Raw genomic sequence first — 27,634 nt, 5'->3', positions numbered from 1 at the left:
TTTACTTCCACTCAGCATTGAGTATTCCACAACCTGGTGAGGACTTAGGATCCCAGAGATTTCACCCATTTAAAGGGATGCTATCCTGAGGATACCTATTCTCCAGTGGTAACCATTGTGGTAACTATCACCATCAGGACTGTGCCATCAGCCCTATCTCCTATTTCCACCATACTCATCTGTAATCCACATGAAATAAGGAACGGACACAATATCTCAGTAGCCGCTCCTGGTGATTCTGGTTGTTGTATAATTTAATTCTAATTTAACCATTTCCTTGAATTAATACTTGTTTGTATTTTTTATTAAATAACCTTTTTTTCCACCTTCAGTCCATTCATCTCCATGTGTTTCAATTAATTATATTGTTTAAATTACTCATATCCAATTTATTGATTGTTAAGCGCTGCTAACTCGTTTGATGTATGTTGTTTAAAGCTGAGCTGTAGCCCTGCCATTTGTTGGTGAGCTGCTATCATAAGGACCTGTTTCACCAGGACTGAGTAACAGCCAACTGGCATCACCCACACCTGGAGCTCAGCTAGACAACCATTTAGGATTGGTACTGGGTTCTCAGTACCCAGAGCAACAGACAGGTCATCTGATTAGCAGTAGATGAGGGCATGACACCTGATTATTTCACCCTGCGGTAGCATGTAAAAAGCATAGGAGATAGGATAAGAACCATGAAGAACGCATGGCAATGATGATTATACTCCAGAACATTAAAATGGTTCGAGTGTTGTCTATTGTGCTGATTTATTTCTCAGAGTGTAAATGGCTTCTCACCTGTGTGACTTCGCTGATGTGTAACACGTTGTGATTTCCGTGTAAAACATTTTGCACTCATAGCAATAAAATGGCCTCTCACCTGTGTGAGTTCTCCGATATGTAAAAAGCTTTAATTTCCATGTAAAATATTTTCCACACTCAGAGCAAGAAAACGGCTTCTCACCTGTGACTTCTCTCATGTTTAATGAGATCTGATTTGTGTGCAATACATTTCCCACACTCAAAACATGGAAATGGCTTCTCACCTGTGACTTCGCTTATGTATAACAAGATCTGATTTTTGTGCAAAACATTTCCCACACTCAGAACATGGAAATGGCTTCTCACCTGTGTGACTTTGCTGATGTGTAACAAGATTTGATTTCAATGCAAAACATTTCCCACACTCAGAACATGGAAATGGCTTCTCACCTGTATGACTTCTCTGATGTCTAACAAGATGCGATTTGTTTGTAAAACCTTTCCCACACTCAGAACATGGAAATGGTTTCTCACCTGTATGAATTTTCTGATGTATAACAAGATGTGATTTGTATATAAAACATTTCCCACACTCATAACATGGAAATGGCTTCTCACCTGTGTGACTTCTTTGATGTATAACAAGATGTGATTTCTGTATAAAACATTTCCCACACTCAGAGCAAGAAAACGGCCTCTCACCTGTGTGACTTCTCTTATGTATAACAAGATCTGATGCGTGCGCAAAACATTTCCCACACTCAGAACATGGATATGGCTTCTCACCTGTGTGATGTCTGTTATGTCTAACGAGACCTGATTTGTGTGTAAAACATTTCCCACACTCAGAACATGGAAATGCCTTCTTATCTGTGTGACTTCTTTGATGTATAACAAGATGTGATTTCTGGATAAAACATTTCCCACACTCAGAGCAAGAAAATGGCTTCTCACCTGTGTGACTTCTCTGATGTATAACAAGATCTGATGTGTGCGCAAAACATTTCCCACACTCAGAACATAGAAATGGCTTCTCACCTGTGTGACTTCTGTGATGTAGAACAAGATGTGATTTCTGGATAAAACATTTCCCACACTCAGAGCAAGAAAATGGCTTCTCACCTGTGTGACTTCTGTTATGTCTAACAAGATCTGATGTGTGTGCAAAACATTTCCCACACTCAGAACATGGAAATGGCCTCTCACCTGTGTGACTTTTCTGATGTCTAACAAGATGCGATTTGTATGTAAAACATTTCCCACACTCAGAACATATCAGTGGCCTTTCACCTATTTTACCTGTGTGTGGGTTAATAAGCTTTGTGTTCTGTGTAAAACATTTGGCATCTATAGAACACGGAAACACTGTATCTACTCTCAGAGCTGTAACAGATGCACCAATATCAGAGTGATCAGGAGAACATTTCCCAGGATCAGAGGGACCAGCTGATAGAGCTGGATGTATAATTGGGGTAATGGGGTTAGCTCCTGGAGAATCCTGTCTACTGTCATTATCTTTTATGTCACAATCCGGGGATAACATTAGATGTCCTTCTGAGATATTCCTGCTTGTGTGTCCATCTGCTGGAAATAAAATACATTACGGAAATGTGACATTTTCTGTAACAATATTAATCTTGCAAACAATAGGAGAAGACAACTCTCTGGGACACAATTATAAATTTGTGTGTATATTAAAACATAACTTTTAATGAATGCTTTATAATATTGTGTCTCAGACTATCATTGTGTCCACCCTCCTGAGAACACACAATAACAAATGTAATATTATAATAAGACTTAGATATATCTCTCTCTTGTACTGGTAACTAACCATGAAGTATAAATGGAGATGTAGTCACTCGCCAAGTCCTATGTCAGCACCAATGTAAAACAATGAATGGGGAACATATCGTATGAATTGGAGATTCTAGATGAACAATAACATCAGTCATATGAGCTGATGGATCAGAGAAATGTCTCCTAACGTTACTACTGGAAGCATTGGTAAGGTAGCATTAATTTATTTGAGTGCTCATACGCTGGTAAGCCTGTACATGTGTTACTCACCCTTATATAAGGTATATTGCTACAGCAGAGTAGGTGTGGAACAAGGTATTTTACATGCAATACACCATATGATACCCTGCAATCATCATCATCATCTTCTAGGTTATAATCCACTTTTACATCCCCATCATCAGTGTCTTACCTCTATTCTCTCAATAGTAATAAGAATGATGTGTGTACGGAAAGTATGATATAGAGAATTACGTATCAGAATCTATACAGCTGCCGCCATACTTCTGCTTCTCATACGTGTGCTACTGGCAGCAGTGAACATCTGAGTGAGAGTGCAGGGAAGACAGCAGAGTCTGATGAGAAAGAGATTGGATCTGCCTTTGCAGGGATGTACCACACCTGTCACCCCTGTTAGTATATAAAATAATAAAAAAGAGGAGCGTGGTCCATCCAGACGTGCTTTCTGGAGCTCTCCTCAAAAAGAGGCTTCTTATCTACCCTACCTGATAGCCCTCAGCTGCCACTGGGACCAAGACGCAATCTATTAAGTCCCCCACTCCTCCTGCCCTATAGCTACTCGCTCTGCTCACTCCGGGCACTGTTCACTGCTGCAGCCTAGTGACGCCGCGGAAGCCATGGGCTGTATTCTCCGGACACCTGACTTGGAGGCGCTTTTGGCTCAGTCGGGATCACTTGCTCTCCCATTCACATGGGTGCACAGCTTCCGCTACTGATGGGGACAGAACGGGCTGCCCACAGTTACCGGAGCCCAGCGGTGGTATTGGGAAGTAAGATAGCTGCCATTTTGGATCCTGGTACCCGGCCATCACATGCTTTGCCTTCTGCCTTCAATAAGGTGTAAAATTGATATAAGCTGCTAAATAAGTGTCCTGATGGCTGGATTGGGGTCACTGCACTAAATTGAAGCATTTGCCTGGAGGTGAAACTGCCTTCTATTTATATGGTACCAGTATAATCTACTTCCTCTCAGTCTACATGCAGAGCCCAGTATCAAGTATCGTCTGAGTACAGCTCATTACACTCTGAATACAACCTCACAGTATGTTATTTTGTGGATTTATTCACTGAATATATTTTGCCATTTGTGTCTCTCTGTGCTGAGTACTTCACGTCTGTGATCACGCTGACCTCTAGTGGAATTTCTCGGTCATTACTGTGTTATTTGAGTTGCATTACATCATGTTTACTTGAAATTTTGGCTCAGATACCCCTGTCACCCCGACTAAGAATGTCATTTTGAACAGAGTCATCTTGATGTAACCTCCTGACAGCGTACCATTTATAGATCATTTGTATTTTCCTATCTCTGAGAGGTCAGTCTCTTTGTAACCGGCTTACCATGCCTCCAAAAAAGGTTAAAAGGTACCAAATCGGCCCCGCCTGTCCATCTCTTTAGTACCTCGAATTCAGGTGGTACTTCTCAGACTGCTACATCATCATCTGCTTCTTCTTGTCAGATGCACAGCCCAGCTGTAACGGCTGAAGACGTCTTAAGACTCTCTAGATGATCCTGTTACTCTACGATCTATACATTCTATGTTATCTGCATTTAAGGACTGAAATAACCTCAAACTGAACTCTAATATTCAAGCTTTGAGGTCAGATATCAGTGAGATTGGCACTCGTACAGACTAAGATGAGATTGTTGCGTCTCACAAAGATCTGATTTCAGCACGACACCCTTCAGGAAGACCCGGTCTCTATTCATGATAAAGTCATTGATTTAGAAGACAGGTCTCAGAGAAATAATATCAATAATGGGCATTCTGGATTCTTTTACAAATGCTGAGCTTTAAGTTTATGCCATGGTCCTCTTTTCAGAAACTTCCACCGAAGACTTCTGCCTCGGACTTTCTTATTACTGACAGGATCCATAGACTCCCAAAGTCCAAACAGACCCCTATCCAAGCACCGAGGGACACTCTGCTCAGGGTGCACTTTTTCACCTTAAAGAAAGCATTCTATGAGCCACTGTCTTCCTGATCCACAGCTGAGTGCCTGGATAATCTGCGCTATTTCCAGAAACTTCTCCTGCGACGCTGGGCAAAAGGCATCTGTTCCACCCAAGGAAATGTGCAAATACAAATGGGGCTTTCCTACTAAGGTTATTGTAATGAGAAATGGTGCCTTCACAGAGATACCTTCACCTGAGGATGGCCCTGCTATTCTGAAAAATTGGGACATTCCTGTTGACAGTACTTCATGACACTTTACCTAAACCAATCCCGGAGGCGTTGTTTTCCGTCTTCAAGTAATATGCTAAAGGAGTAAGACTGTTAGAGACACTCAGAGTTTGTTTCCTACTGTAACATGTGACAACTGGGACTAAGTTACTGGGAATGGATCTATTTTTGGACCAGATTTATTTGCTCTTGTTATGGATATAAAACGTATATTTTTATCTTTATTTCCTGTGCTATATAATTGCTACATGGTATATGGTCTGATATTCTTTCCACTGTTACATTTCATAATACCTTTCTAGAATGTTTGGGTGTTCAGGTAAAGCATGACTGATTTATGTAACATCCTGTTGCCCTTATAACTGTGTTGGTGGAACGTACATTGGATAACAGACCAGGTTCTTGGCCTTTACCTCCTTTGGATACATTGAGATTTGATATTTCTTTGTACAATTGTTACTATGATGACTAGATTTTGCCCTCTCGTATGGCTACTTGGGGTAGTCGGTGGGTTTCCCTTTTAGGCCCGACCGCCACCTTTTTCTACCTTTCTGTCACGGTTCCCTAGTGACGGAATCTCTAGCTCCTTTATGGACGCTATTTCTGTTTGTCTCCCATTTTTGTTCCCTATTTTATTTTTTCTGTGATTTGATAGTTTGAAGTATGCACACACCCTACAGACTCTATTGGACTTTACACAGATGAGCCTAGATGGTTCATACCATGATCTGATCTCTATCATGGTGACGTTTTTAATTCTTAATGTAAAAGGTCTTAATTCTCCTCATAAGAGACGTCTTGCAATAAAATATTTTGCTGACCAGAAGGCGGCGGTGGTAGCCATGTTCCATTGGACTCTCCCCCTCAGTTTACCAATAACTACCCAACATGCTCTATCTCCTGTGGTGTAGCCATCCTTTCTAATAGATCCTGCCCCTTTCACCTGTACAGCAAGTAGGTGGATTGCAATGGTAGATCTTTGATTCTAGTTGGGAAAATCCACTATAAATATGTCACCCTTACTTCTCTCTATACCCCTATAGCAAGACAGCCCCAAATTCTTATATATTGTTTTTCAAAAGCTACAAGAAATTGCACTTCTCCTTATGGGAGATGTTACTCTTGCTCCAGACCCTCATCTTGATAGATCCTCCACTACTGATGAACAGACCAGTAATGTCGCCCGTACCTCAGCTTCTTCATGCTCCCTTTATTAGCTGAATTTGACCTTTGACCGAGTGTGAAGGACATAGTGAGTGGGAAGAATATACATAGCTTTTAGGCTGGCTGATTATAATAGATATATGTTCCTGTTATCAGTATCTCAGATGGAAACTGTCTAGTAAGATGTTTGGGGTATTGTATACATAAGTAGGTGAAAGGGGACAGTCGTCCAGGATAAGATAAATGATGTTATACTGAATGACTACTGCACCCAGCATCACAGACCCTGAGTGTAATATCTGGTAAGACAATGTCAGTGTATCCTTGCAGAGAGAAAGCCTAGAGACTTACACATAGCAGGTTAGTTCTGATTGAAGCTGGTTCTGTCTGCAGCGGATATAGACTTCTATTAACCCACCTCAGTTTATTAAATTCAGACAGAGTTATTAAAGAGGGACCCTGAGGGCGACTGAACTATACTGTTTAAACTACGTAATCGATGACCATCATCTGGGACAGATCATGAAACATCTTAGATAAGAGCTGAGTATTCTAATTTGTTCTTGCTATTACTGTAACTGAGTATAACTTGTTATTTGCAGGTTCTCATTGTTGTAACTTAGAGAAATAAATGTTTATCTTTTATGAAATGTCCTGTGTCAGTCTCCATATTTATCACATTGTATCCCAGAACCTGGTCACTTGAGTTTTTCATAAGACAGCAATTTCATGGTCTGATCACACCCCTCTGATCGGGTCCTGGTCGCCTTTTCCCACTACTCCTCAATTACCACCTTGGAGATTGCAGAATTATATATTAATGGATGCTGAAGGCACCAGAACTTTGCAAGAGGCCCTGTCCTCCTACTTAGACGTGAACACTCCTGAAGATACTTCCATTATGAACCACTGGTGTGCCCTTAAGGCCATGGATCAGAAGCCAGAGAAGGCCGTCATCCTAGTGCCAGGGGACAGGTAATCAGCTGGGAATGTGCAGGATCCTCAATGCTGGTTCCCATACACAAGCTCAATAAATGTATTATATACCTAAGGCGACGGAAGCAAGACCCGGATGCTGCCAACTCAGTAACAGGAGCCGCTCATTAGCCAATTCCCTGAGGCCGGCTGTTACAGGAGCATGTGGATACATGACAGGGGCTGAACCAGATATTTCCTAAGCATTGTGTCACGTGGCATGAGGAACCCCGAGCCTGTGCCCCAGCAAGCAGCCGCACCATACAGGAAATAAGTGGTTTATATATAGACTGGCGTGTGCTAACAGGGATACTCTCAGGGCATGTAATACCATAGGTGGAGGTACTGCTAGCACACAGTGACATGATGTGAAGGGGAGAGCAGGAGTATAATAGGATCTGATGGCTCCTAATGTACGAGATACACCAGAGAGTGTGAGGAGGAGACTGGTCAGATCTCTGGGCTGGTAACACACAGTGACATGATGTGAAGGGGAAAGCAGGAGAATAATAGGGGCTGATGTCTCCTGATGTATGAGATACACCAGAGAGTGTGAGGAGGAGACTGGTCAGATCTCTGGGCTGCTAGCACACAGTGACATGATGAGAAGGGGAGAGCAGGAGTATAATAGGGGCTGATGTCTCCTGATATATGAGATACACCAGAGAGTGTGAGGAGGAGACTGGTCAGATCTCTGGGCTGATAGCACACAGTGACATGATGTGAAGGGGAGAGCAGGAGTATAATAGGGGCTGATGTCTCCTGATGTATGAGATACACCAGAGAGTGTGAGGAGGAGACTGGTCAGATCTCTGGGCTGCTAGCACACAGTGACATGATGTGAAGGGGAGAGCAGGAGTATAATAGGGGCTGATGTCTCCTGATGTATGAGATACACCAGAGAGTGTGGGGAGGTGACTGGTCAGATCTCTGGGCTGGTAACACACAGTGACATGATGTGAGGGAAGAGCAGGAGTATAATAGAGGCTGATGACTCCTGATGTATGAGATACACCAGAGAGTGTGGGGAGGAGACTGGTCAGATCTCTGGGCTGGTAACACACAGTGACATGATGTGAGGAGGAGAGCAGGAGTATAATAGGGACTGATGGCTCCTGATGTATGAGATACACCAGAGAGTGTGGGGAGGAGACTGGTCAGATATCTGGGCTGGTAACACACAGTGACATGATGTGAGGGGGAGAGCAGGAATATAATAGGGGCTGATGGCTCCTGATGTATGAGATACAACAGAGAGTGTGGGGAGGAGACTGGTCAGATATCAGGTCTGGTAACACACAGTGACATGATGTGAGGGGGAGAGCAGGAGTATAATAGGGGCTGATGTCTCCTGATGTATGAGATACACCAGAGAGTGTGGGGAGGAGACTGGTCAGATCTCTGGGCTGGTAATACACAGTGACATGATGTGAGGGGAGAGCAGGAGTATAATAGGGGCTGATGTCTCCTGACTCTCCCACTGGGAAAATACATATTCCACATTAGTTTGTACTGACAGAGGAGGGTGTAGGATAAGAGATTGCGGTAGTGACTGAGCAACGAGAATATGTGACTTCTGTAATAAGTGTTTATTACTCACCTGTGCCGATATCTGTAGGGATTTCCTCCTCCTTACAATTCTGATCACCCCACACATACGTCTCTTCTTCTCCCTCTAGATCTTCTGCCTTTATATCAGTCACATACGTCTCTTCTTCTCCCTCTATATCTTCTGCCTTCATATCAGTCACATACGTCTCTTCTTCTCCCCCTATATCTTCTTCCTTTATATCAGTCACATACGTCTCTTCTTCTCCCTCTATATCTTCTGCCTTTATATCAGTCAAATACGTCTCTTCTTCTCTCTCTATATCTTCTGCCTTTATATCAGTCACATACGTCTCTTCTTCTCCCTCTAGATCTTCTGCCTTTATATCAGTCACATACGTCTCTTCTTCTCCCTCTATATCTTCTGTCTTTATATCAGTCACATACGTCTCTTCTTCACCCTCTATATCTTCTGCCTTCATATCAGTCACATACGTCTCTTCTTCTTCCTCTATATCTTCTGCCTTCATATCAGTCACATACGTCTCTTCTTCTCCCTCTATATCTTCTGCCTTTATATCAGTCACATACGTCTCTTCTTCTCCCTCTATATCTTCTGCCTTTATAACAGTCACATACGTCTCTTCTTCTCCCTCTGTACCTTTGACTTTAATATTATTTAATTGGGCTTCACCCTATGTAAACCATTAATAAAAGATTGTAAAATTGTTGATTTCAGTAATAGATTAAACAATACAAATATAATGACACACACAGCTGCTTTACAGATCATATAGTGACTGTCACTTTGGGTGAGACCCTAAATCCCACCTACCTGATCCTCCTGTGGGATCCTGTGATTCTCCTCTGTACAATCCTGGGAATACAGAGGACGGGGACATCTCTCTGGGGTATCTCTGTTACTGGGCCCATCTGTAGGAGACACACAGTGACTGAGTACAGTGTATATATGTGATTATCAGATGATGTGTGTATATAGGGGCCCCCATACCTGCTCTCCCCTGTACAATACATGACAGTCTCCTCTTAGCCAGTGATGTGAGGGGCCGGTGATTCTCCATCATCACGTCCTTGTACAGACCCCTGTGTTCCTCTATATACTCAACCTCCTGCATGGAGACATAGACAGTGACATCCTGACACCTTATAGGAACCTGACACACACAGTGATACAGTTATCACCCAAACACATCCCCTGGTGTTACTGTATAATGCCCCATTCCCAGCAGTCACCTCTCCAGTCATCACCCAGACACATCCCCTGGTGTTACTGTATAATGCCCCATTCCCAGCAGTCACCTCTCCAGTCATCACCCAGACACGTCCCCTGGTGTTACTGTATAATGCCCCATTCCCAGTAGTCACCTCTCCAGTCATCACCCAGACACATCCCCCGGTGTTACTGTATAATGTCCCATTCCCAGCAGTCACCTCTCCAGTCATCACCCAGACACATCCCCCGGTGTTACTGTATAATGTCCCATTCCCAGCAGTCACCTCTCCAGTCATCACTCATACACGTCCCCTGGTGTTACTGTATAATTCCCCATTCCCAGCAGTCACCTCTCCAGTCATCAGCCAGACATGTCCACTGGTGTTACTGTATAATGCCCCATTCCCAGCAGTCATATCTCCAGTTATCGTCCAGACACATCCCCCGGTGTTACTGTATAATGTCCCATTCCCAGCAGTCACCTCTCCAATCATCACCCAGACACATCCCCTGGTGTTACTGCATAATGTCCCATTCCCAGCAGTTACCTCTCCAGTCATCACCCAGACACATCCCCTGGTGTTACTGTATAATGTCCCCTTTCCAGCAGTCACCTCTCCAGTCATCACCCAGACACATCCCTCGTGTTACTGTATAATGCCCCATTCCCAGCAGCCACCTCTCCAGTCATCACCCAGACACATCCCCTGGTGTTACTGTATAATGCTCCATTCCCAGCAGTCACCTCTCCAGTCAGCAACTGAATGATCTTGTTGGTGAGTTCCAGGATCTTCTGGTCATTGTGTCTCTCATGTGTCAGTGAGTGAGGTGGAGGCACCGTGATGGGGCTCTGGATTTTACTCAGTCCTCCTGATACATGGGGATGGCTGCTCGGTGTCTCAAACTCATTGGATGTCTTCTTCACTATTGTGTAATCCTGTGTAATGGTGGAGACATCATATATCAATATATACACTCCCAGATCCCCTCACCTCCCAAGTCATGTCCCTATATTATTACTATAGAAATAAGTGACGTCACTGTGACACTCCCAGATTCCCTCACCTCCACAGTTATGTCCCTGTATTATTACTATTGATATGTGATGTCACTGTGACACTCCCAGATCCCCTCACCTCACCAGTCATGTCCCTATATTATTACTATAGATGTAAGTGATATCACTGTGACATTCCCAGATCCTCTCACCTCCCCAATCAGGTGGCTGTATTAATACTATAGATATGTGACATCACTGTGTCACTCCCAGATCCCCTTACCTCCTCAGTCATGTCCCTGTATTATTACTATAGATATAAGTGATTTTACTGTGACGCTCCCAGATCCCCCAAACTCCCCAGTCATGTCCCTGTATTATTACCGTAGATATAAGTGACCTCACTATGATGCTCCGATTGCCTCATCTCCAAAGTCATGTCCCTGCATTATTACTATAGATAAAAGTGACGTCACTGTGACACTCCCAGATCCTCCCCAGTCATGTCCTTGTATAATTACTTAAGATATAAGTGACGTCACTGTGACGCTCCCAGACCCCCTCACCTCCCCAGTCATGGCCCTGTATTATTACTATATATATGTGATGTTATAGTGGCACTCCCAGATCACCTCACCTCCACAGTCAAGTCCTTGTATAATTACTTTAGATATAAGTGACGTCGCTGTGACGCTCCCAGACCCCCTCACCTCCCCAGTCACGGCCCTTTATTATTACTATAGATATGTGATGTTATAGTGACACTCCCAGATCACCTCACATCCCCAGTCATGTCCCTGAATTATTACTATAGATATAAGTGATGTCACTGTGACACTCCCAAATTCACTCACATTCCCAGTCATGTCCCTGCATTATTACTATAAACTGCATTTGAAGGGGGAAGGGGAAAAGGGATATTGTTGCACAGTAGACTAAATTTAAGTAGATTCTACTATTAATTACAAATGTTGGTTATTTGTCGAAAAAACCCTAATGTCAGTTCTATAATATGTGAATACATAGATAGGGGGTGCTACCACAGATCATGTAATAACTTCTCTCTTCCTTGTTTCCAGTTATTACTATAGACAAAAGTGACATCACTGTGATGCTCCCAAATGCCCTCACTTCCCCAGTCATGTCCCTGTATTATTGCTAGAGATATATGTGACGTCACTGTGACACTCCCAGATCCCCTCACCTCCCCAGTCATGTCCCTGTATTATTACTATAGATATAAGTGACATCACTGTGATGCTCCCAGATCTCTCACCTCCCCAGTCATGTCCCTGTATTATTGCTAGAGATATATGTGACGTCAAAGTGATGCTCCCAGATCCCATTACCTCCCCAGTCATGTCCCTGTATTATTACTATAGATATAAGTGATGTCACTGTGACACTCCCAGATCCCCTCACCTCCCCAGTTATGTCCCTGTATAATGACTACAGATATAAGTGATGTCCCTGTGACGTTCCAGATCTCCTCACCTCCCCAGCCATGTCCCTGTATTATTAATATAGCTATGTGACATGACTGTGACGCTACCAGAGCTCCCCACCTCCACAGTCAAGTCCCTGTATTATTACTATAGATATAAGTGATGTCACTGTGATGCTCTAAGACCCCCTAACCTCCCCAGTGACAACCCTGTATTATTACTATAGATATGTGACCTCATGGTGACGCTCCGATTCCCTCACCTCCCCAGTCATGTCCATGTATTATTACTGTAGATATAAGTGATGTCACTGTGACACTCCCAGATCCCCTCACCTTCCCAGCATGTTCCTGTATTGTTACTTTAGATATAAAGTCACTGTGACGCTCCCAGATCCACTCACCTCCCCAGTCAGCAGGTAGATGATCTCCAGGGTAATATTTATTATCCTCTCAGTCCTGTGACTCCTGTCCTTGTCCATCCTCAGTGAATCAGAGAGAATACAGAACGTGTGATGTGTAGTAAAGACTCCGATCCCCACAGCTGGAGTTCCTGGAATAAATATAATACATAAAACATATTGCACATGTAACATAGTAAATGTGGAATAGAGTGGTCATTAAGTCTCCTACTTCCCCACAGCCATAGAGTCCTGGTCATTGTCTCCGAGGTTCCTGTGACCCAGCCCCATAAGGCTGTTCTGCATAGTGGGCCTGATCTAGAGTGTAGCCCTATTGTAGGTGGAGTCACAGTGAGCCGATGTACGGTACACCGCTCATGTGCACGACCTGTATGGAGCATGTGCTCTATGTGTCCCGAGTTGTCAGACGAGTATGGCTGCAGCCATGAAGTGGTGTACGGGTGAGAATTGGTTGTGAAGTGAAAGGGTATCCTGAGGGAAATTTCATGGACTCATTCATGGAGCTGCGGCGTACAGTCTCCGTGACCTCAGGTTTCACACATCCAGCCGATGGTGTAGCAAAGGTGGCAGGAGACAGGCAAGGGGGTGGCAGGAGACAGGCAGGAGAAAGGTGGCAGGAGACAGGCATGGGGTGGCAGGAGACAGGCAAGGGAAAGGCGGCAGGAGACAGGCAGTGGAAAGGCGGCAGGAGACAGGCAGTGGAAAGGCGGCAAGAGACAGGCAGGAGAAAGGCGGCTGGAGACAGGCAAGTAAAAGGCGGCAAGAGACAGGCAGGGGAAAGGCGACAGGAGACAGGCAGGGGAAAGGCGACAGGAGACAGGCAGGGGAAAGGCGACAGGAGACAGGCAAGGGAAAGGCGGCAAGAGACAGGCAGGAGAAAGGCGGCTGGAGACAGGCAGGGGAAAGGCGGCAAGAGACAGGCAGGGGAAAGACGACAGGAGACAGGCAGGGGAAAGGCGGCAGGAGACAGGCAGGGGAAAGGCGGCAGGAGACATTAGTTGTTCTCAGGAGATTTAATAATTTCTTAATGATTTGTAATAAAAGTTGAAGTTTTATTCTTTGAGAATATCTCATTATTTCTTCACAAGAGTGTGCCCACAAAGAAGTCTACTTTCTTTCTCTTGTCACTGTGACACTCCTAGGACCCCTCACCTCCCCAATCATGTCCCTGTATTATTACTATAGATATAAGTGATGTCACTGTGACATTCCCAGATCCCCCTCATCTCCCCAGTCATGTCCCTGTATTATTACTATAGATATTAGTGATGTCACTGTGACACTCCCAGATCCCCCTCATCACCCCAGTCATGTCCCTGTATTATTACTATAGATATAAGTGATTTCACTGTGACTCTCCCAGATCCCCTCACCTCCCCAGTCATGTCCCTGTATTATTACTATAGATATAAGTGATGTCACAGTGACGCTCCCAGATCCCCTCACCCCCCAGTCATGTCCCTGTATTTTATATATATATATATATATATATATATATGACGTCAGAGTGACTATCCCAGATCCCCTCACCTCCCCAGTCATGTCCCTGTATTATTTCTATAGATATAAGTGATGTCACTGTGACACTCCCAGATCCCCTCACCTCCTCAGTCATGTCCCTGTATTATTTATATAGATATAAGTGACAGAGTGACTATCCCAAACCCCCTCACCTCCCCAGTCATGTCCCTGTATTATTACTATAGATATAAGTGATGTCACTGTGATGCTCCCAGATCCCCTCACCTCCCCAGTCATGTCCCTGTATTATTACTGTAGATTATAAGTGATGTCACAGTGACACTCCCAGGAGTGTGATATTCATTTGCTTCATACTGCTCCAATTATCATTTGTTACACATGCCAGGGATATTATGGTCTCTGCCTTAATATATCCTAGAATTTGAGCAATATCTTCAATTCCCACAATTACATATAATAAAATTAATAATAATAACAACGACACGAAAGGCTGCACCCCAGTATAAAAATATTAACATATGTCTTTATTAAGATGACACCACAGGTTGCTCCTCCTGAATAATAATAAAAGGACACCACAGGCTATTCCCCCTGTATTATAATAACAGGACACCACAGGCTACACCTCCTATATAATAATAAGAATTTACTTACCAATAATTCTATTTCTCGTAGTCCGTAGTGGATGCTGGGAACTCCGTAAGGACCATGGGGAATAGCGGCTCCGCAGGAGACAGGGCACAAAAGTAAAGCTTTAGGACTACCTGGTGTGCACTGGCTCCTCCCCCTATGACCCCCCTCCAAGCCTCAGTTAGGATACTGTGCCCGGACGAACGTACACAATAAGGAAGGATTTTTGAATCCCGGGTAAGACTCATACCAGCCACACCAATCACACCGTACAACTTGTGATCTGAACCCAGTTAACAGCATGATAACAGAGGAGCCTCTGGATAGATGGCTCACAACAACAATAACCCGATTTAGTTAACAATAACTATGTACAAGTATTGCAGACAATCCGCACTTGGGATGGGCGCCCAGCATCCACTACGGACTACGAGAAATAGAATTATCGGTAAGTAAATTCTTATTTTCTCTGACGTCCTAGTGGATGCTGGGTACTCCGTAAGGACCATGGGGATTATACCAAAGCTCCCAAACAGGCGGGAGAGTGCGGATGACTCTGCAGCACCGAATGAGAGAACTCCAGGTCCTCCTCAGTCAGGGTATCAAATTTGTAGAATTTAGCAAACGTGTTTGCCCCTGACCAAGTAGCTGCTCGGCAAAGTTGTAAAGCCGAGACCCCTCGGGTAGCCGCCCAAGATGAGCCCACCTTCCTTGTGGAATGGGCTTTTACAGATTTTGGCTGTGGCAGGCCTGCCACAGAATGTGCAAGCTGAATTGTATTACAAATCCAACGAGCAATAGTCTGCTTAGAAGCAGGAGCACCCAGCTTGTTGGGTGCATACAGGATAAACAGCGAGTCAGATTTTCTGAATCCAGCCGTCCTGGAAACATATATTTTCAGGGCCCTGACTACGTCCAACAACTTGGAGTCCTCCAAGTCACTAGTAGCCGCAGGTACCACAATAGGTTGGTTCAGATGAAACGCTGAAACCACCTTAGGGAGAAAATGAGGACGAGTCCTCAATTCCGCCCTGTCTGAATGGAAGATCAGATAAGGGCTTTTACAGGATAAAGCCGCCAATTCTGACACGCGCCTGGCCGAGGCCAGGGCCAACAGCATGACCACTTTCCATGTGAGATATTTTAACTCCACAGATTTAAGTGGTTCAAACCAATGTAACTTTAGGAACCCCAAACTACATTGAGATCCCAAGGTGCCACTGGAGGCACAAAAGGAGGCTGTATATGCAGCACCCCCTTGACAAACGTCTGAACTTCAGGAACTGAAGCCAGTTCTTTCTGGAAGAAAATCGACAGGGCCGAAATTTGAACCTTAATGGACCCCAATTTTAGGCCCATAGACACTCCTGTTTGCAGGAAATGCAAGAATCGACCTAGTTGAAATTCCTCGGTCGGGGCCTTACTGACCTCGCACCACGCAACATATTTTCGCCAAATGCGGTGATAATGCTTTGCGGTTACATCCTTCCTGGCTTTGATCAGGGTAGGGATGACTTCATCCGGAATGCCTTTTTCCTTCAGGATCCGGCGTTCAATCGCCATGCCGTCAAACGCAGCCGCGGTAAGTCTTGGAATAGACAGGGTCCTTGCTGGAGCAGGTCCCTTCTTAGAGGTAGAGGCCACGGGTCGTCCGTGAGCATCTCTTGAAGTTCCGGGTACCAAGTCCTTCTTGGCCAATCCGGAGCCACGAGTATAATTCTTACTCCTCTCCGTCTTATAATTCGCAGTACTTTTGGTATGAGAGGAAGAGGAGGGAACACATATACTGACTGGTACACCCACGGTGTTACCAGAGCGTCCACAGCTATTGCCTGAGGGTCCCTTGACCTGGCGCAATACCTGTCCAATTTTTTGTTTAGGCGGGACGCCATCATGTCCACCTTTGGTTTTTCCCAACGGTTTACAATCATGTGGAAGACTTCTGGGTGAAGTCCCCACTCTCCCGGGTGAAGGTCGTGCCTGCTGAGGAAGTCTGCTTCCCAGTTGTCCACTCCCGGAATGAACACTGCTGACAATGCTATCACATGATTTTCCGCCCAGTGAAAAATCCTTGCAGCTTCTGCCATTTCCCTCCTGCTTCTTGTGCCGCCCTGTCTGTGTACGTGGGCGACTGCCGTGATGTTGTCCGACTGGATCAGCACCGGCTGACCTTGAAGCAGAGGTCTTGTTTGGCTTAGGGCATTGTAAATGGCCCTTAGCTCCAAGATATTTATGTGAAGTGATGTCTCCAGGCTTGACCACAAGCCCTGGAAATTTCTTCCCTGTGTGACTGCTCCCCAGCCTCGCAGGCTGGCATCCGTGGTCACCAGGACCCAGTCCTGAATGCCGCATCTGCGGCCCTCTAGAAGATGAGCACTCTGCAACCACCACAGGAGAGACACCCTTGTCTTTGGTGACAGGGTTATCCGCTGATGCATCTGAAAAAGCGATCCGGACCATTTGTCCAGCAGGTCCCACTGGAAAGTTCTTGCGTGGAATCTGCCGAATGGAATTGCTTCGTAGGAAGCCACCATTTTTCCCAGGACCCTTGTGCACTGATGCACTGACACTTGGCCTGGTTTTAGGAGGTTTCTGACTAGTTCGGATAACTCCCTGGCTTTCTACTCCGGGAGAAACACCTTTTTCTGGACTGTGTCCAGGATCATCCCTAGGAATAGAAGACGTGTCGTCGGGATCACCTGCGATTTTGGAATATTGAGAATCCAACCGTGCTGCCGCAACACTACTTGAGATAGTGCTACCCCGACTACCAACTGTTCCCTGGATCTTGCCCTTATCAGGAGATCGTCCAAGTAAGGGATAACTAAAACTCCCTTCCTTCGAAGGAGTATCATCATTTCGGCCATTACTTTGGTAAAGACCCGGGGTGCCGTGGACAAACCAAACGGCAGCGTCTGAAACTGATAGTGACAGTTCTCTACCACAAACCTGAGGTACCCTTGGTGAGAAGGGTAAATTGGGACATGGAGATAAGCATTCTTGATGTCCAGAGACAGCATATAATCCCCTTCTTCCAGGTTCGCCAATCACCGCTCTGAGTGACTCCATCTTGAATTTGAACCTTTGTATGTAAGTGTTCAAGGATTTCAGATTTAAAATAGGTCTCACCGAGCCGTCCGGCTTCGGTACCACAAACAGCGTGGAATAATACCCCTTTCCCTGTTGTAGGAGGGGTACCTTGATTATCACCTGCTGGGAATACAGCTTGTGAATGGCTTCCAATACCGCCTCCCTGTCGGAGGGAGACGTCGGTAAAGCAGACTTTAGGAAACGGCGAGGGGGAGACGTCTCGAATTCCAATTTGTACCCTGAGATACCACCTGAAGGATCCAGGGGTCCACCTGTGAGTGAGCCCACTGCACGCTGAAATTTTTGAGACGGGCCCCCACCGTGCCTGAGTCCGCTTGTAAAGCCCCAGCGTCATGCTGAGGACTTGGCAGAAACGGGAGAGGGCTTCTGTTCCTGGGAACTGTCTGTTTGCTGCAGCCTTTATCCTCTCCCTCTGCCACGGGGCAGAAATGAGGAGCCTTTTGCCCGCTTGCCCTTATGGGGCCGAAAGGACTGCGCCTGATAATACGGCGTCTTCTTATGTTGAGAGGCTACCTGGGGTAAAAATGTGGATTTCCCAGCCGTTGCCGTGGCCACCAGGTCTGTTAGACCTACCCCAAATAACTCCTCTCTTTTATAAGGCAATACTTCCATATGCCTTTTGGAATCAGCATGACCTGACCGCTGTCTTGTCCATAACCCTCTTCTGGCAGAAATGGACAGCGCACTTACTCTTGATGCCAGTCGGCAAATATCCCTCTGTGCATCACGCATATATAGAAATGCATCTTTTAAATGCTCTATAGTCAGTAATATACTGTCCCTATCTAGGGTATCAATATTGTCAGTCAGGGAATCCGACCAAGCCACCCCAGCACTGCACATACAGGCTGAGGCGATTGCTGGTCGCAGTATCACACCCGTGTGAGTGTATATACATTTTAGGATATTTTCCTGCTTTCTGTCAGCAGGTTCCTTAAGGGCGGCCGTATCCGGGGACGGTAGTGCCACCTGTTTAGACAAGCGTGTGAGCGCTTTATCCACCCTAGGGGGTGTTTCCCAATGTGCCCTATCCTCTGGCGCGAAGGGGTATGATGCTAATAACTTTTTAGGAATTAACAGTTTTTTATCCGGGGAAACCCACGCTTCATCACACACTTCATTTAATTCCTCAGATGCAGGAAAAACTACAGGCAGTTTTTTCTCACCAAACATAATACCCTTTTTAGTGGTACTTGTATTATCAGAAATATGTAAAACATTTTTCATAGCCTCAATCATGTAACGTGTGGCCCTACTGGAAGTCACATTCCTCTCTTCATCGTCGACACTGGAGTCAGTATCCGTGTCGGCGTCTGTATCTGCCATCTGAGGTAACGGGCGTTTTAGAGCCCCTGATGGCTTTTGAGACGCCTGGACAGGCACAGGCTGAGTAGCCGGCTGTCTCATGTCATCTATCTTTTGTAAAGAGCTGACACTGTCACGTAATTCCTTCCATAAGCTCAACCACTCAGGTGTCGACTCCCTAGGGGGTGACATCTCCATTACAGGCAATTGCTCCGCCTCCACACCATTTTCCTCCTCATACATGTCGACACAATCGTACCGACACACAGCACACACACAGGGAATGCTGTGATAGAGGACAGGACCCCACTAGCCCTTTGGGGAGACAGAGGGAGAGTATGCCAGCACACACCAGAGCGCTATATATATATACAGGGATAACCTTATAGAAGTGTTTTCCCCTTATAGCTGCTGTTTTATTAATACTGCGCCTAATTAGTGCCCCCCTCTCTTTTTTAACCCCTTTCTGTAGTGTATGTAACTGCAGGGGAGAGCCAGGGAGCTTCCCTCCAACGGAGCTGTGAGAGAAAATGGCGCCAGTGTGCTGAGGAGATAGGCTCCGCCCCTTTTCGCAGACTTTTCTCCCGCATTTTTATGGATTCTGGCAGGGGTTAAAATATATCCATATAGCCCTGGGGGTTATATGTGATCTATGTTTGCCAGCCAAGGTGTTTTTATTGCTGCTCAGGGCGCCCCCCCCCCCCCAGCGCCCTGCACCCTCAGTGACCGCAGTGTGAGGTGTGTATGAGGAGCAATGGCGCACAGTTGCAATGCTGTGCGCTACCTTGGTGAAGACTGATGTCTTCTGCCGCCGGTTTTCCGGACCTCTTCTTGCTTCTGGCTCTGTAAGGGGGGCGGCGGCGCGGCTCTGGGACCGGACTCCGAGGCTGGGCCTGTGTTCGGTCCCTCTGGAGCTAATGGTGTCCAGTAGCCAAGAAGCCCAAGCTGGCTGCAAGCAGGCAGGTTCGCTTCTTCTCCCCTTAGTCCCTCGATGCAGTGAGCCTGTTGTCAGCAGGTCTCACTGAAAATAAAAAACCTAAAACTAAACTTTCACTAAGAAGCTCAGTAGAGCCCCTAGTGTGCACCCTTCTCTGGCGGGCACAAAAATCTAACTGAGGCTTGGAGGGGGGTCATAGCGGGAGGAGCCAGTGCACACCAGGTAGTCCTAAAGCTTTACTTTTGTGCCCAGTCTCCTGCGGAGCCGCTATTCCCCATGGTCCTTACGGAGTTCCCAGCATCCACTAGGACGTCAGAGAAAATAATAATAATAATACTTACAGGACACCACAGGCTGCTGCTCCCTCTGTATAATAATAACAACTGTATTCCACAGGCTGCTCCTCCTGTATAATAATAATAATGACTGGATTCCACTGGTTGCTCCTCCTGTATTATAATAATAACAACAGGACACCACAGGGTGCTCCTCCTGTATAATAATAATAATAATAAAAAAACAAAAAACAACAACAATACACTACAGGCTGCTCCCCCTGTATAATAAAAATAATAACAACAACACGACACCACAGGTTGCTCCCTCTAAAAAATAATACTAATAATAATAACAGGACACCACAGTCCGCTCCCCCTGTATTATTATTATAATAATAATAATAATAATAATAACAACAACAAAAACAACAACAACAAGACACCACAGGCTGCTCCCTCTCTATAATAATAATAATAATAATAATAGGACACCACAGGCTGCTCCTCCTGTATAATAATAATAATAATAATAATAATAATAATAATAATAATAATAGGACACTACAGGCTGCTTCCCCTGTATAATAATAATAATAATAATAATAATTATTATTATTATTATTATTATTATAACAGGACACCACTGGCTGCTCCTCCTGTATAGTAATAATAATAATAATAATAATAATAATAATAATAATAATAACAACAACAACAACATGACACTACAGGCTGCTCCCCCTGTATAATAATAATAACAGGACACCAAAGGCTGCTCCCCCTGTATAATAATAATAACAGGACACCACAGGCTGCTCCCCCTGTATAATAATAATAAAATGGCACCAGAGGCTGCTCCCCCTGTAAAATAATAACAGGACACCACAGGCTGCTCCCCCTGTATAATAATAAAAATAACTGGCCACTACAGGCTGCTCCCCCTGTATAATAATACTAACAGAACACCACAGGCTGCTCCCCCTGTATAGTAAGACGCCATTACCTGATCTCCACGGACACTGGGAGGCTGCAGCAGTCGATGAACACAGACTATCTGCATTTGGAACGCACAATACGGAAGTAAGGTGGAACGCACAGGCAGGAAGAAGGGCATGATTGGCAAAGACTGCTTCCTGGTTACTGGCCGCTCCTCTCCGACACCCCGGCCACAGCCCCGCCCTCTGCAAATACTATTACCATATATGTCCTCAGTGCAGGAGGCCGGCGGCCATTTTCTTGTAGACTAGTCCGGCAGCAGCAATAGGTTCCCTGGCCGTGTAGTGACGTCAGGAGCGGCGGCCATTTTCCCCTGGTCTGAGCTCCGCCTTCCTTCTATCATTCCCACAAGGCAGCAGGAGCAGAGAGCAGCCATTGCTGTGTCTGGCAGCAGGTAATGATATTATTATTATTATTCTATAGGCTGAGCAGCTCTGGTGTCAGGTTCTGTACTACAGGGGGAGCAGCCTCTGGTGCCTTGTTATAGTGCAGCTGGAGCAGCCTCTGGTGCTGCATTATCCATACCTCCCAACATGACCCTCTCCAGGAGGGACACAATGCTCTGCTTCTGGACTTTTTTCTTAATTTATGATTGCAGCACCTGTTTTGAGAAGGTTAATAGATAAGAAAGGTATTTCAGCACAAGTGATGGCAATCATACATTAAGAGGGAAGTCCAGGAGCAGAGCATTCTGTCCCTCCTGGAGAGGGTCATGTTGGGAGGTATGCATTATCCCTGTACAGGTGGCTGACACTCTAGTGTCCTATTACTGTAATACAGGTGGTGCAGACCCCGCCGTTACTGTAATACAGGGGGCGCAGACCTCGCCGTTACCGTAATACAGGTGGCGCAGACCCCGCCGTTACCGTAATACAGGTGGCACAAGACCACACTGTTACCGTAATTCTATACACGGGACATTACAGGTGTTGTGTCCTGTGGCATTGTGCTGTACAGGGGGAGCGGCCTGTGATGTCATAGTATACAGGAGGAGCAGCCTGTGTTGTCATAGTATACAGGGGTAGCATCCTGTGTTGTCATAGTATACAGGAGGAGCAGCCTGTGTTGTCATAGTATACAGGGGTAACATCCTGTGTTGTCATAGTATACAGGAGGAGCAGCCTGTGTTGTCATAGTATACAGGGGTAGCATCCTGTGCTGTCAATAGTATACAGGGGGAGTGGCCTGTGTTGTCATAGTATACAGGGGTAGCATCCTGTGTTGTCATAGTATACAGGAGGAGCGGCATGTGTTGTCATAATATACAGGGGTAGCATCCTGTGTTGTCATAGTATACAGGAGGAGCAGCCTGTGTTGTCATAGTATACAGGAGGAGCAGCCTGTGTTGTCATAGTATACAGGGGTAGCATCCTGTGCTGTCAATAGTATACAGGGGGAGTGGCCTGTGTTGTCATAGTATACAGGGGTAGCATCCTGTGTTGTCATAGTATACAGGAGGAGCGGCATGTGTTGTCATAATATACAGGGGTAGCATCCTGTGTTGTCATAGTATACAGGGGTAGCATCCTGTGTTGTCATAGTATACAGGAGGAGCAGCCTGTGTTGTCATAGTATACAGGGGTAGCATCCTGTGCTGTCAATAGTATACAGGGGGAGTGGCCTGTGTTGTCATAATATACAGTGGTAGCATCCTGTGCTGTCATAGTATACAGGAGAAGCGGCCTGTGTTGTCATAATATACAGGGGTAGCATCCTGTGCTGTCATAATATACAGGGGTAGCATCCTGTGCTGTCAATAGTATACAGGGGGAGTGGCCTGTGTTGTCATAATATACAGTGGTAGCATCCTGTGCTGTCATAGTATACAGGAGAAGCGGCCTGTGTTGTCATAATATACAGGGGTAGTATCCTGTGTTGTCATAATATACAGGGGGAGCATCCTGTGCTGTCATAGTATACAGAGGGAGTGGCCTGTGTTGTCATAATATACAGTGGTAGCATCCTGTGTTGTCATAATGCCTGTGGTATCCTACTCTACAGGGGGAGCAGCCTGTGGTGTCCTGTTGTTGTTATTATTGTTATACAGAAGGAGCAGTCTGTGGTGTCCTGTTATTATTATACAGAGAGAGCAGCCTGTGGTGTACAATTATTATTATTATTATTATTATTATTATTATTATACAGGGTGGAGTAGCCATTGGTGTCTTATTATTATTATTATTATTATTATTATTATACAGGGTGGAGTAGCCATTGGTGTCTTATTATTATTATTATTATTATTATTATTATTATACAGGGGGAGCAGCCTGTGGTGTCCTGTTATTATTATTGTACAGTAGGAGCAGCCTGTGGTGTCCTTTTTTTATTCAGGATGAGCAGCCTGTGGTGTCCTGTTATTATTATACAAGGGAAGCAGTATTATTATTATTATTATTATTATTATACAGGGGGAGTAGCCTGTGGTATCCACTTATTATTAGTATTATTATTATTATAATGTCCTGTCATTATTATTATACAGGGGAAGCAGGCTGTGGTGTCCTGTTATTGTTAGTATACAGGGGGAGCAGCATGTGATGTCCTGTTATTATTATTATTATTATTATTATTATTATTATTAACAGGACATCACAGACTGCTACCCCTGTATACTAACAATAACAGGACACCACAGGCTGCTTTCCCTGTATAATAATAATAATGATAGGACATTCTATTATTATTATTATTATACAAAAGGGAGCGGCCTGTGGTGTCCTGTTGTTGTTGTTATTATTATTATTATTATTATTATTATTATACAAAACGGAACGGCCTGTGGTGTCCTGTTGTTGTTGTTGTTGTTGTTGTTATTGTTATTATTATTTCTCTTACGTCATAGAGGATGCTGGGGTCCACATTAGTACCATGGGGTATAGACGAGTCCACTAGGAGCCATTGGCACTTTAAGAGTTTAATAGTGTGCTCCTCCCTCTATGCCCCTCCTACCAGACTCAGTTTAGAAAATGTGCCCGGAGGAGCTGGTCACAGCTAGGGGAGCTTCTTTAGTTTTACTGTTTTCTGAGAATAATTTAGACACAGAGAGGCTGCTGGCAACAGCCTCCCTGCTTCGTGGGACTTAGGGGAGGAGTAGTGTCCGCCCTGCAGGGTCTGAGCCACTATCTCCGCTGACAGGACACTGAGCTCCTGAGGGTGATAATCGTTAGCCGCCCCAGGTGACCGCTCACTCCCGCAGCATGCCGCCAACCCCTAACAGAGCCAGAAGAATTCCGGTGGCGAGTGAGTCACTGGCCCCCCGTGACAAGCGGGGAGCAGGTGTGAAGATGGCCGCAACAGGGTCGGAGCGCGGTATGGACCGCGCTCCGAAGGCTCAGCGGTACATTGTGCGGCGCTGTGAGGGGCGCCCTGAGCCAGCGCCTATACCCTACACTGGTCACTCTTGCTGTCAGGGACCTCGGTAACGCTGCCAGCACCATTCCTCAGGCCAGTATAAAGAAGTGAAGAGCGGGAAGCAGCGCCATGATCAAGGGGCGGAGCTTCTCAGAGCGGACCCAGCAGCTCACCAGCGCCATTTTCCTGCCTGCAGATCCACTACAGTGACGCTGACAGTGAGAGCTGTCCCTCCACGCAACTCCAGCTATCCTGTGTGGTACTAGGGGGTTGTAGAAGGGAGGGGGGCTGTGTAATTACTGTGTAGCTATTAAGGTACACAGTCAGCGCTAGGTAGTGATATGGGGGTCATTCCGACCCATTAGAACTCAGCAGTTCTTTGCTGTGGTGCGAACGGGTCGGAATTGCGCATGCGTGGCGTTCGCAAAGCGCACGTGCGTCATTGCCAGGCGACTACAGTCGCCGGGCAACAATGCTCACAATGAAAAAAGACGCAGCACTTAACGCAGGAAGATTGACAGCGGAGAGGCGGTTCCGGGGCGGATACTCACCGTTGGATGCCGTTTTCGGGGAGTGGTCGTCCGAACGCAGGTGTTTCCAGCAAACGGAAGGCGAATGTCTGACGTCAAAGCCGGGAGGAACATCGCTGGATCCGTAGCACAGGATAAGTAGATCCAGCCTTACTCCTAGGTTGCTGGAAACTTTTTTAGCTTAGCAGGAGTGCACAAGTGATCGCAGCCCTGCTAAGCTAAAATACACTCCCCCATAGGCGTGGATTAGTTCATCGCACCAGCAGCAAAAAATTGCTGGCTGCAATCAACTCGGAATAACCCCCATTGTCTCTACCTAGGGAAGCGCTGCGTGTGCGCTGACTCCAAGCTCTGTGCTTCTCTGAATTATTTGGGGGGGAAAACGGTGTCTGGCATTTTCCTGTGTGAGTGTGGGTTTATGTTTCTCACATAACCATGTCCAGGGATTTTGTGTCTTATGCTACAGAGGACGCTTCTTCTCCAGAAGAGTCCATTTCCTGTACCCAGGAATGTAATGTTTTGTCTCAGATTCCTGTTACTGAGCCAGAATGGCTAGCTTCTATTAAGGGACTGATCTCTGAGATCTCTACCAGGGTAGCCCATACTGAGACTGAAACTTAGGCTTTAAAGCAGATGGCAGGGTGGTCTGGTTCCATTCCTATCCCTTAGAAAACCCCTAGCGTGTACCCTCAGAAACGTGCACTTGCCCAGATTACGCAGGATGACACGGATACCGACTCAGACACGGCGGACGGTGATGGGGATGTGCTGAGCAGGGCGGCATCCCTTGCAAAGGGTGTGCAGCTGATGATTGAAGCCATTAGAGATGTGTTACACATTACTGAGACACCACCTGTGCAGGTTGAGGAGGCTTACTTCACAGACAATAAGAAAGCCTCGCTAACCTTCTCGACATCCAGAGAATTAAACGCTATATTTGTTAATTCCTGGGAAGACCCGGAGAAAAAATTCCAGATCTCCAGAAAGATTCTGGTTGATTTTCCCTTCCCTGAAGAGGATAAGAAAAGTTGGGAAACCCGCCCATAGTTGACACATCTGTCTCCAGGCTATCAAAAAAAGTGGTTTTACCTGTCCCGTGTTCTGCCGCGTTGAAAGAACCGGCTGATCGTAAGATTGACACAACGCTCAAATCCATATACACTGCGTCAAGGGTGGTGTTAAGGCCTACTATTGCCTGGGTGTGGATCTCTAAAGCTATAGTAAAGTGGTCAGGCACGGTACTAGAGGGCTTAGATACAATGGATAGGAGTGACATTGAATTGTTTTTATGCAACATTCAGGATTCTGCATGGTTCATGGTGGAATCTGTCAAAGTCGAAAAATATTGCAGTACACACACCACGTGTAAACTACACACAGATGGCCTCCCTGCGTGCACTTGTTCTGTCGTGCGTGTGCATATCCGCAATTTGCTTATGGTCTCTCCCGCTGTCCATTAGTGCGTGGTATGAGTATTTACGGTAGAGTTTGTGAATGCATGGAAGGCTAGGGGACAGACCAAGGTTATAAGGTGGTGTTTGGTATCCAGCTGTAGGGTATTTTAAGGGTAACATTCCGGTGTTGGTTTGAGGAAAATCGCATGTTCCTGCGGATAGTTATGTGCAGAAGCAGAATATAAACTGTATTTACTGTACATTATGCGGCGGGAATCCAGAGGAGACCACCCACAAGAGCAGTTGAGAAAGACATCGCCCACCTTTTCAAACCGACCTCTCCTGTACTGTAAATGTGCATCCCTGTGTCCAATGGACAAAGAGATTACAGTATCTATTGTATTGGTTTTTGGAAGAATTGTATAAAGAGAGCCTGCTGCAGGCCTGGTCATCTATCTGATGACGGAGGACCGGAACGGGTAGCGCAAGCGAATCCACTCACGTATGTACCATTGAATGTAGCCATTTACTCTGTTATATTATATTATATTGTATTGTTTGTATTGTAACCCCCTTTTAGCAATAATCCACTGTGGTGTCGTAACCCAGCGGTAAAATCACAATTGGTGTCGTGTCTTCATTGCCCTGCTAAGGTTTAAAGCGTAATATCATTGCATAGCATAACTGTTAAGGGTTTGCGGTGTAACTCAGGGTGTGTACGCGCTGTGAGTACTTTGTACCGTCAGCGTGGCGTTTGTACGCGAAGTCCGTACGCAGTACGGGACTTTGTACGCTAATAGCGTACAAAGAGCATAGAGTGTGTGATAAGTACAGCGGCCGAAGCAGCTCCATGG

At 45.6% G+C, this 27,634-nt stretch overlaps 2 protein-coding genes across 2 annotated transcripts in view; one reads left to right on the top strand and one right to left on the bottom strand.

The window, feature by feature from the left end:
* The window catches only part of LOC134984396 (gastrula zinc finger protein XlCGF17.1-like), a 256,307-nt gene that overhangs the window by 185,217 nt on the left and 43,456 nt on the right, over positions 1–27,634 (top strand). The gene's annotated exons all lie outside the window — the stretch shown is intronic.
* The window catches only part of LOC134984390 (uncharacterized), a 185,389-nt gene continuing 158,497 nt past the window's right edge, over positions 743–27,634 (bottom strand). The window contains exons 9-15 of the mRNA XM_063949978.1: positions 21,510–21,687; positions 12,746–12,894; positions 10,646–10,837; positions 9,679–9,796; positions 9,502–9,599; positions 8,719–9,361; positions 743–2,337 (exon numbers count right to left, since the gene is read on the bottom strand). Of these exons, the coding sequence (XP_063806048.1) occupies positions 1,034–2,337; positions 8,719–9,361; positions 9,502–9,599; positions 9,679–9,796; positions 10,646–10,837; positions 12,746–12,894; positions 21,510–21,687 (2,682 nt within the window). The 3' untranslated portion in view covers positions 743–1,033. The remainder of the gene's footprint in view (positions 2,338–8,718; positions 9,362–9,501; positions 9,600–9,678; positions 9,797–10,645; positions 10,838–12,745; positions 12,895–21,509; positions 21,688–27,634) is intronic.

This window comes from Pseudophryne corroboree (genome assembly GCF_028390025.1).
Source record: "Pseudophryne corroboree isolate aPseCor3 chromosome 3 unlocalized genomic scaffold, aPseCor3.hap2 SUPER_3_unloc_50, whole genome shotgun sequence".
Lineage (NCBI taxonomy): Eukaryota > Metazoa > Chordata > Amphibia > Anura > Myobatrachidae > Pseudophryne > Pseudophryne corroboree.
Note: the sequence above shows the minus strand (reverse complement) of the source record. Positions and strands in the feature narration are given on the sequence as shown.